General features: G+C 35.8%; 1 protein-coding gene across 3 annotated transcripts in view; it reads right to left on the bottom strand.

The window, feature by feature from the left end:
* The window catches only part of Fgf12 (fibroblast growth factor 12), a 559,926-nt gene that overhangs the window by 11,284 nt on the left and 536,639 nt on the right, over positions 1-12,003 (bottom strand). For all 3 annotated transcript variants that reach the window (XM_013019387.1, XM_013019388.1, XM_013019386.1), the window contains one exon: positions 24-222. In XM_013019387.1, the coding sequence (XP_012874841.1) occupies positions 24-222 (199 nt within the window). The remainder of the gene's footprint in view (positions 1-23; positions 223-12,003) is intronic.

Consider the following 12,003-nt stretch of genomic DNA (forward strand, 5'->3'; position numbering starts at 1 on the left):
AAGAAAAGAAACAGCTTCCATACCTTCAATAGGTTTTGGTACAAAATGTGATGAAGGCTTGGTTTTCTTCACTCTGTTCCCCTTCATGATTTGACCTTCTTTATTGAGTCCCAGAAACCATGCTCGGCCTGATTCTTGCTGGCGATAAAGTGTGGAAGAATAGATCACATAGTAGTTCTCAAACACAGATTCCTTAAATTTGCATTCTGGGGTGAAAACATCCTGCAAGGGGGAAAATAGACCAAAAAGAAAAAAAATCTTAAACATGAATTGTCAGCAGTTCCTAAATCCAGTAACCTTGACATACATGTACTTTTAAAAGAAAGTTCACTTCGTATCTCTGTAAGACTTAAAAACAGAATTTCTTTTTCCTTTTCCTTCCTTCCTTCTTTCCTTCCTTCCTTCCTTCCTACCTTCCTCCCTTCCTTCCTTCCTCCCTTCTTCCCCTCCTTCCCCTCTCTCTCTCTCTCTCTCTCTCTCTCTCTCTCTCTCTTTGCCTTTAGATTTATTTTATTTTAGATAGTCTCAAACTTTTGCCCTAGCTAGACTCAGATTTCAGTTGTCCCATGTCCACTTCCCAAGCAGTTAAGGTTGACAGAATGGGCCAATAAGCCTGGACCACAGAATTTCATTCGTATACAATTTTTACTCTTGCAAAAGCAACTGCTCAAGCACCTGACATATACATACAGCACTAACACACCTCGGATCCCAAATCAAAGGCAAACCAGCTGTTTTTCAAGAGACTGCTCTATATGAGCGAAAGTCTACTACATGGAACACGCTTGGTTTCATAAACTGACATCCCACTGCTTTGCTTGGTATCAGTAATTCTTACTTACTTTCCTTACAGTAATTAAAATTGCCAATATGAAAATCTTAGAATTAGCAGCACAAAGAAATACTACTACCACATTAACAATTCCCCAGTGAAACATAGAATGAGAGTTTCAGTATGAGAAGAAAGGTTAAGATTGTCTATTTCAAGTCCACCACTTGCCAAGTAAGACAACCAAAAGGTTATATGATTAAATTTAAAATACAAGAAAGAATACAGAATGATCTCCAGAACTAATATTCTTTGCCTGATTAAAACTAATCCTAGCCAGGTGCCAGTGGCTCATGCCTGTAATCCTAGCTACTTAGGGGGCTGAGATCTGAGGATCAAGGTTCAAAGCCAGCCCAGGCAGGAAAGTCCACAAGACTCTTGTCTCCAATTAACCCCTAGAAAAAGTAGAAGTGGCATTGTGGCTCAAAGTGCAGAGCATTAGCCTTGATCAATAAAGCTCAGGGAGAGCGCCCAGCCCCTGAGTTCAAGCCCCATTACCCATAAACAAACTAACAAATAAATAAACTACTTCTCAAGCTCATCAATTTTGTTTGCGTTATGTAATGACTTACGATGAGATTTTACAGTCAGATAAAATAGTTGCATCTCAATATGTCAAACACACAAAATATATTATATGGAAGGAAAAAAATGTCTCTTCCTAGATAACCAGAAGGAAACCACATATGAAAGCATTTTCTCTAGCTACCATACAATACAAATTCTATGGTCTTTTTCATTGAATTTCCATGTGAAGCCCTCATAATAAAGCATTTGCATAAGGAATTAAGTCAAGATGACTACATAATAACAAAGCTGGTAGAAACCAGGTTCTTGTCAGACATAATCACATACTGCTCTCCTGTCTTATATACCCATATGGAACTTGACCAAAGCTTCCAGGTTAGAAGACACTATGTGGAGAACTCCTTTGATTTTAATTGGAGACAGGAGAAAATATACAGAGCATGAAACTACAAATAATCTCATACTGTCATACATGTAGATAGTGAAAGTAAATTGGGAACCAGAGATAAAGCTTTTTAGTGATATTCAATATTGTTGCTTTATTTAACAAGTTAACAGAAGGTTGTGATAATGAAATAATTGCTCCCAGAATCAAAGGAAGTTAGAGGCAGATCCAGATCCCTGAACAGGACAAAGGGTTCCTTGCTGCTGATTCAGTACTTCCTTCAATGCTACACATTGCTTCCTACTACCTAAGCAAGCTTGCTTTTGATGTCAAGCTGTTGATTTCGGGAAGCCTTATTCATTACTACAAAAACCACAGCAACCATATGTAATTACTATGTTGTCATGCATACATGGGAAAAATAACACTTTCTGTTAATAAATAATGAGCTCCTAGGTTTCCATTCAGCTTCACATTTGTTTAAACTCCCCTCTTGAAAACAGCAAGAGTCCAGGATGTTGTTCAGGGACTGAAGTCCTGGGGCCCTGTGCCAGAAACAGCATCAGGTAAGGCCACGTCCTGTTCAACTACTGAATGGGCAAATAAGAGACCCCTTTCACAACAAGTAAGAGCTAGTCAGAAATGAACATCTAAGCAGAGCATTCCATTAAATGTCATACCAAAGGGTCTATGCACAGAGTTAGAATTCAGAAAGGAGGCACCTATTCATGACTGATCACCTCAAGAACACAAGTTTTGTACAGGTATTTCTGTGGGCACAGGCAGCCTCTACGAGGAGGGAAACTTTAGAAAGCTCTGAGCCAGACTAGACGATAATCTAAGTGCAATCTCTGCTATACATTTAAAACGCACACTAAATTATCTATTGATACTCTTGTGTGGGGATGGGGTGGGTGTGTAATGAGAAATTAAAGACCTAGACTTAAAGTAAGAAAGTCAGACAGGCTTTTGCTTCTGACTCTATACAAGAGTGTAGGTATAGAGTATGTGGATATATAGTGTATGTATAAACAGTCTTGTGAGACCTGAGGTAAGTGATTAAAATCTAAATTTCATATTTTTTAAACTGTGAACCAAGATACTACTGGGATACTTTAAGGAAACTGAGTTGTGTACATAGAAGCATTCTGTAAACTTTTAGAATGTACAAAACCCCTTAATTATTGCTCTTGAGATTTCTTCGTATAGCTAGAAACATATCATTAATTCTATAGGAAAATCCCTAATTCTATGCTTTCTGAATGCCACAGCATTCAGAAATCTGTGGATGCTGCAATTGTAAGTAAGCAAATTTACACAGAGAAGGCTTTTTTTTTCAGTCAACAAAGACTTTTAACAAAGACTTGTAATCATAAATATTCAGACTGGGTTATAATGTAATATGATGATTGTTAAACATGTCAAAAAAATCTAATTCCTTAGGATATGGCAAGTTTGGAGCCCAAGATGATAAAATCCAAGACTACCTTGACCTAGTATGTGTAGTAAAAACAGAGAATATAATGAAGAAAGAGTGTAATAATTAAGAGTATTTTCCTTCTGAAGTTACAACACATGAATTTTGTTTATGTCGGTGATTCTGAGCTTCTCAGTTCAATTTAGACACCGTTCAAGGCTTACAAAAAGACTTGTAAGTAAAACAAACTCCTCTGTACACACACATGAACCTCATGGATACAGAAATGCTGAATTATAAGTTTGTTTTTACAATCTTCCTATTGTTTGATTTAAGCGATCTTAACTTCGAGAGAAGGTGACCTTTACTTTTTTTGTTTTTCTGTGCCATTAACTAGAGCTTGATCTCAAGGTCTTGAAGTCTCCTTTAACATTCTCAGCTCAAGATTGGCATGCTACCATTTGAGCAACACCTCTAACTTGCTTTTTGATAGTTAACTGGAGATAAGAGTTCCTTGGATATGTCTGCCTGATCTGGTTTCAGACTGTAATCATCAGATTGTAGATTTGTGAGTAGCTAGGATTTCAGACATGAGTCATAGGTACCTGGTGAGAATAGGAATATTTTGATAATGCTCTGAAATATTTTTTCTCAACATTTAAAAAAAATGTTTTTATGTCAGTCATGGAGCTTTGAACTCTGGGCCTGGGCGTTGTCCCTTCACTCTTCAGCTCAAGTCTAGTGCTTTACCACTTGAGCCACAGCACCATTTCTGGTTTTCTAGGTTTACTGGAGATAAGAGTCTCAGAATTTCCTGCCCGAGCTGGCTTTGAACCATGAACCATGATCCTCAGATCTCAGCCTCCTGAGTAGTTAGGATTATAGGCATGAGCCACCGGTGCCCTCTTGAATACTCATTTCTTTAAGACCATTTGTACAACTGGATTTTGGTCTGGCACTGTACAGGCCATAATGTAACCAATTCTTTATCATATTCCAAACACCTATCCACCCCAGCCTTGTCCTCAAAAATTAACTCCCATTCCAGGGATGGGAGGGAAAAACTGAGAAAGAGCAAGGGGAGGGTGACATTATCCAAAAAGAAATGTACTCTTCACCTGACTTCTGTAACTAACCCCTTTGTACATCATCTTTATAATAACAATATTTTTTCAAAAAAAACCCATTCCTCTTGATCTAGATGATGAACAAATGCTACAATGCTACTTTACCCCAGAAAGACCAAGCTGGATCCCTTCCCGTGCCTCCTATTCCATCTTATTCCAAACTACTCTCTCTAGAATTCTTCTTATCCACAACTTCATTATCTCATACACCACTTTAATTTCCTCCCATATACTGAAAATGTCTTCCTGATTCATCTCTGCACATGGACCACTAACATCCCACACATTCCCTCGCTTAGAGTCTATACTCACCTAGGATAAGTGGTTAGTCTATAATGATGTTAGTATTGACGCACCCAATTCCCATTTAAATGGAGTTTTCCTTCAGACCCAAAGGTCAAGGAGATTGAGATTTAGACATTTCAATGGCTATGTGAATAAAATGTTTCAATTTTTCAGGATTGACTAAACAACCGCCATTACTTTTATTATGTACTAGCTCCTTGCTATGCTCTACTTCCTAAGCAATCCTCAAATTGAACTGTGCTAATCATTCTCTTTACTTCTCTATTAAAGAAGAGAGCATAGTTTTTCCAGTCATGTCAGGATATGGTGAGCTCTCTTTCCCTTAGTTTTTCTTAGTCCTTGATATTGCAGGACTTAAGGTGCTCTGTCTGTGTCAAGATGGTTTTTCTTGCCCCTATAGTATTCACTGAGAATTTCTGTCCCCAAGAAAACATTCTTCATCAATGTTTTTCATGAATTGCAGCACATTCGGTTCTCATTTCATCCTAGTTGAAGTAAATATAAAGAATATTATATTGGGCTGGAAATATGGCCTAGTGATAGAATGTTTGTCCAGCATGCATAAAGCCCTGAGTTCAATTAACCACATAAACAGAAAAAGCCAGTGGCACTGTGGCTGAGTGGCAGAATGCTAGCCTTGACCAAAAGAAGCTCAGGGCCAGCATCCAGGCCCTGAGTTCAAGCCCTGGGACTGCCCCACCCCCAAATAGTATTATATCACGCAAACAGCAGAGATTATGCAGTAATAGTGGAGTCATTAACAGTACTGACAATCTCTTTGTAAGATCTTGAATAGGTCATTTAATTTTGAGAGAAATGCTTGTTTTCTTATCTATAAAGTTGAGCCAATAATTCTTGTATTCAAAATATGGTTTAAGGCTAGCTCAGTGGTTCTCCCTCATAATCTTATAGACTCATGAGGTTAAGATTTGAAAAAATCACAGTTAAAAGCTATCATGAGCAGAAAAGTCCTCAAAACTCTATCTCCAATTAACAAGCAAAGAGCCAAGCATGGTTGAAGCATGGCTCCAGTGGTAGAGCACTAGCCAAACAAGTAGAAAGCCCTGAAATTCAAACCCAATCTTGCAAAAAATAATCTATATATAAAGATATATACATATATAGGGTATAGATTAATGTGATGAATTTTACTTCTCAAAATCATGGTCCTTCTTTCAAATCCAAACTTTTCCTATATAATTAGTTAACATGCTATATGGCCATTTTAAATTTCATTGTAACCATTCATTCATTCATGGTGTGTAAGTATATTTTGTTTATTATAGAAACATAATACCTGTAAATCACATACTAGTCAAGGAAAGAATATTTTCTGTATTTCTGTCCAATATTACATTGTACTTGTTTTTTTCCAGAGCATTATGTGATGCCCTTGCTTTCATGTTTTATTTATAATGGTATATAGGAAACTTACTAATTTTAAATTTTCTACTCAAAATTTCTAGAGTAATACATTCAACAAGATATAAAAAGAATATAATATAAAACAGAGTTGTCTGAAACATCTGAAGAAATGAACAACAAACACCTAACTTTGGAAAACCTGTTAAAGTCTCTTAACATCCTCCAGTGTAAACTACAGATATATTTACTGCACCCTTTTGGGGTTAGGAAGATCAACTTATACCTCACAAAGACTGTATCTACAAAGACTGTGCAATTATTAAAGATGATTTTTCATAGGATATTTTAACATCTTCATGTTGAAAGTTTCTGTCAAGAATGTATGTGATTTTGGGTGCCTGCTACTTACACTTGTAATCCTAACTACTCAGGAGGCCGATATCTGAGGATCATGATTCAAAGCCAGCCTGGGGAAGGAAAGTTCCTGAGATTCTTATTGCCAAGAATTTTGCTCCGAAAATAAAATAAAATGCCAGAAATAGAGCTGTTGCTCAACTGATAGAGTTCTAGTCTTGAGCAAAAGCAGTTTAGAGACAGAGCCCAGATAGGGTGTTAAATAAAGCCCTTCCCACCCTAATGATTTAGTCATAAACACTTTGCTCTCTTGTGGTTTACTTAGAAAATGTATCCTTTCCAAGTCAGGTTGGAATATAGATTTGTATAGCTCTGCAGAGGTACCACAGAGAGGTGGTGCGTTCATCAGGTCTCTGCATCTTGCTCTTCCATGGGCTCTATTTTCTCTTCACTGCTGTGACTGATTTGTCACCATGGCTGTGACAAATGAATAAACACTGCACTCTGGCCTCAGATCTCCCTCCGTTGCTATTGCTTAAACGCAAAAAGCACATCTCACTTCAAATCCTTTCCAATCAATACAACTTATTCTTGAAAACCTCTTTAAATTCTTATTTCATTCCAGACACTGCCTGAACGTGACTACCTCAGAAAAGCCTTCTTCAACAACCTGATGTGACTCACTACCTTCTCTAGTTATGTCCTAACCTCTTACCATACCTTTATCCTTCTGCATAATTCAACATGGCTTGACATTATAGTAAATATACACCTGTTTAAGTTCCATAGAGACATGTAGGCTGGTTGCTATAATTCTCTTATTCTCAACAAGTCTTGGAATTAAAAAAAAGTCCTCAACTCCAAAATGATTTGTTGAAAAGTGATTCTAAGACCTGGATATTCTTCTACTGGGTATCTTTAAGTTGTGTTCATACTTGGGAGAATAATTTTTGTCAAGCTCTCAGTCTTCTTCAAATGTAAGAATGTAACTATCTGTCAAACTAACCAATTTCAAATATGCTCTCTGTCTCAAATTTCTTTACCGATATTAGTCATACTTAATAATCAAATAATTTCTTGTAAGTAAATGCTTTATATAGAATAAACTAAAAATAGTTCTATGGTGTTAATAAGTGATTAACAATAAAACAAAAACATTACCCAAGAAACAAGATTTTGCTTTTATTTGAGTAATTAGGAGCATGTAAACATTAACTTTTTTCCTGTTTGACTAAAATTTTAAATGGAAATTGTTTTGTTTGAAGTGGTGTTTTTGCCTGGGCAAAACTCATGGCCTCAAGCTATTTTCTTGCCTCAGTCTCCCCAGAAGCTTGAGCTACTGTTTTGCACTACTATGTTTGGACTACATTTTATTTAAAGTATCCATCTGTCTTCTCTGTATGTTGTGCAACTTGGTTTCCTGTAGACAATAAGAAAGAAAAAAAACAACAAAATACTGGTGCTTCTTGCAAAATAATTTATAACAAATACCTCCAAAGGGTCCTCTTAGATAGTCACCTTTGAATATTTGCCTGGAAACTTGCTCATTTGTTAACTTAATTAATAGCCTTGAGATTCATAAAACAGGAAAATCCTTGGCATATTCTCAGCTTTTTTGTTAACTGTGTTGTCAGACATAATGATATTAAATCAAGAGAGAGAACTATTGGTTTCTGTTCTGACAAAAGGCAGGAAAATGCTAAATTACATTATCCCAAATGAAAAGTTGGATTTTTTTAAAAAAAACTGTGATTGCTTTGGCTAGAACAAGTCTAATTTTATAACTTAAAAAAAGCCCTGGAGATATGGGAACCTTTGTCTATATACTTTTGTGATAATTTTTACTGGAAAATTACTGAGAGTTAATTCCTCTAAAAATAAAACATCTTTGTTAACTCATTCCTTGCAATACCTGACAAGGCAGTGAAGTAAATTTATGCCATCATAAAAATCGTGCTACCTGCAGTGTATTGGAAATATAATTTTAGAGGTAGATTAATAGACATAGATATCAAAATCCTTGCTCTTTTGACCTTGAAAATATTACACAGATTTTCTGAAACTCAGTTTAATTATTTGTAGGTCACAATTAATCTTTACCCTCAATGTGAAGATGTTATTACTTCACAAGACAGTTGATTTGTGTTAAGCATACAGAATCTGGCATATTGCTTGATTTATTTATTCCTGGTTACAGACATCATAAATGAGACTGCATTAGCATCAGCTGGCTTAAGTATGTCCCTTTACTCATGATATCCTAATAAATTGTCCTGAGTCTGCTTTAACCTGTGACAGGCTCATTGAGAACACCTTCCTTAAGGCCTCCTTAATACCTGTAGTGACAAAGGAGGGAGGTTGATTCAATACCAGGCTGGGAAATACAGTGAGAGATTGTCAAAAGTGACAATTAGGCAGTTGTGTGTGTGTGTGTGTGTGTGTGTGTGTGTGTGTGTGTTAAACCACAGGATGACCTAGATGTTAAAATTAACAGACAAAATCTTTAGAACGCTACTATACACATGTTTTGAGACTCAGAGAAAAATAAAAATGACATGATGAACACATAGGTTTCATGGTTTCTGTCATCTGTAATAATTAGAATATGTCTATGATATTCTTAGCAAGGGATCACAATAGCTCAATCTGTAAGTGCGTAGCACAATATATAATAAAGTGTATTTAAATGAACTTCAAGAATTGGAAACAAGAGGTGCTTAATATGTCTCATATGCAGTTATTTCTATTTTTTTATGTTTTAGTTTTCTGTACCCTTTGTATCGTATATAAGCTTATCCATGGAAGGGAAAGGGAATCACAGAAACAGCAGGACAAAGGATGAACTAATGCAACAATGATACTCATTAGACACTATGTTGAAAATGAACTTTACAGCCTGAGGGAGAGGGGAGTGGGGAGTGGTAAGTGGAAGAAAATGAGGAAGGGGATTATAGCGTTTAAAAAGAAATGTACTCATTACCTTACTGCGTGACTGCAAAGCCCTGTTCATCATCTTTATAATAAATGAAGAAAGAAAGAAATCAAGAAACAAATAAAATTGATAAGGACCAATAAAACTTCAAAAAAAGAATATTGGATTATATTTAATGTCAGACTTGAGACTTGCAAATGAAGGCATAAGTTGTCTAGAAGTCAGAATTATCCTGGCATAATAAAACAGTTAAGCACAAACCAATATGATAGCTGCCTGCCAGTAATATGAGTGATAATATAAAAGTGCAAACAATACAGAATATTGGGTAGCATATAAAATAATTTCAAACTCACTATGTGGAGAAAAGCAAAAGAAAAGAGCAGCAAAATATATGGATAAATAGCAAAAACAAAAAATTGTATAGCTCCAGCTCAATAAACTTTGCAAACTCCAAGAATGATTAATATCTGGAAATACACTCAGAAACTGGATAGGCAAACTTCTATCAAACAAAGATAAGGGGGAAATACAAAAAAATAAATTCACAGTCCAAATAGGCAAATCACTTGAAAGACAGTGGAATAGTCCTTTAAAATACACTGAAAAGCCAACAGAGCACACAATTTTATCCACTGACCGTGCCCTTCAAGGAGGAACAGTAAAGTAAAAATATTTTCAGAGACAAACTGAGTGAATTCACTTCTACCCATCTTATACTGTCAACAGTGATAAAGAATTGCATTCAGACTTAAAAGAAATTATACCAGATGGAAAGCAATGAATAGGAAGGCGTAATTACATGTACCTTGATAAATACAAAAAAATACATTCTCTTTCATTTTTGCAGCAAAAGGCACTATACTAAGAGAGTTTTGATGTAAAATGATTTACTAAGATGACATTACAGAAAAGAGAAATTTAACTAAAGTTTCTTGTTTTAAGACTTGACATTTCTGTGAAATGTAATATTAATTCAAAGATCACTGTTATAGAGGAAGGGTATCTGTTACATTTGCATATAAAAATTATAAATGTTACCCTAAAGAGGTACAACTAAGAAGTCTTGATATGAATCAACATGTGAGGAGAGAATGATGGAAATAGTGACATAGACCAAGATGCATTTTACTAACAAATTAACATATTGAACTGAAACCCCTTTGTGCAATTAGTTAAAAATAATTTTAAAAGTAAGAAATGAAAATGGAAGCTTAAAGTGCTCGTTAAATAAAACAAATTAATTTAAAAATGAAATCAGATGAAAACACATTTAAACAAAAAGCAGAGGGATAGATATGAACTCAATTACCTTATCTCTTCCAGTATAAATAAATACTCTCATTACAGAACAAAATGAGTCAGAATAAACAAGCATTCAAGAGTCCACAATACCCTGCCTATCAGGAATACTCGTAAGACTCAGACCAGTTGATAGTGAACATGGGAACAAATACATGAATATCACCAATAGGCATAAAAGAAAAAGGTACTGGTGGCTCACACCTGTAATCCTAGCTATTCAGGAGGATGAGATCTGAGGATCACAGTTCAAAGCCAGCCAGGGCAGAAAAGTCCGTGAGACTTTTATCTCCAATAAACCACCAGAAAACCAGAAGTGGCCCTGTGGCTCAAGTGGTAAAGTGCTAGCCTTGAGCTGAAGAGCTGAGGGACAGCACCCAAGCCCAGAGTTCAAGCCCCATGACCAACAAAAAGATAAAAGAAAAAAAGAAAGAAAAGGTATGATGATACTCTTAATAGACAGAGTTATGGTCAAGGAATGTGTACTTAAAGACAAGGAGGGATACCAAATATATAGAGAAACATTTTAGTGTCAATCTGTTGCATCAAGACTTGGACCTAACAATCTTACATATGTTCATGCTGGATAACCATGCTTTAAATCTCATGAAGCAAAAGTGACAGAGCTCAGATAAGAAATTCATTATATCATAATGATTTATAAATTCTCTTCACTCAGCAACTGACTGAACACACAGTAAAATCATTTTAAACAGAGAAAATTTCATCACTGTCAAGCGACTTGGCCTAATTAATACTGTAAATCAATACTCCCAATAACCACAGAATACACATTCCTTTTGGGTTCATTACTGGACATTTAGCAAGGTAGATGCCAGATTAAGAAAAACACAAAAAAACTGAAATCATACGAGAGATCTTAAATATAGCTCTAAATTAAACACAGAATACCAAAGCTTTAGATCTGGATGTAGCTAACCAAGTGCTAGCACGACCTTTGGTTCCATTCTAAAAATATACAAAATGGAATATATCCAAGATTACATTCAATGAACAGATACCTCTCCTGTCAAACTGCTGAAAACAACAGAAACAATCTTCAATATGGGTGTGGTTAAATAAACCCCAGTGTTTCTACATGTTTCCCAATGTGGAATACAATATCATTCAAAGACGATAAAATAGCTTGTTCCATAGTGCTCCTGAAACATCTCCAAGACGTTAGAAAAAACCAGCTAACTGTATTACCAGGCATTGGTGCCTGCTTAAGATTTTCGAGAGTGGAGTTAAAGGGATAGTGATCCAAGGCCAGCCACAGCAAAAGCACAGGACTGTGAGTGTGACTGAAATGTTGGGAGGCCCTAAATTTGAACTCCAGTGCCACAGGGAAGCATGTAGCAATCTGTAAATGTTCATGTATTTGTATAAACCAACCTACCACCATTTGTATTTAATATTTATGCACTCTAACATTTGTGTTAAATATGCATACATGTG

Source organism: Dipodomys ordii, unplaced genomic scaffold (genome assembly GCF_000151885.1).
Source record: "Dipodomys ordii isolate 6190 unplaced genomic scaffold, Dord_2.0 Scaffold45, whole genome shotgun sequence".
In the NCBI taxonomy this organism is placed as follows: domain Eukaryota; kingdom Metazoa; phylum Chordata; class Mammalia; order Rodentia; family Heteromyidae; genus Dipodomys; species Dipodomys ordii.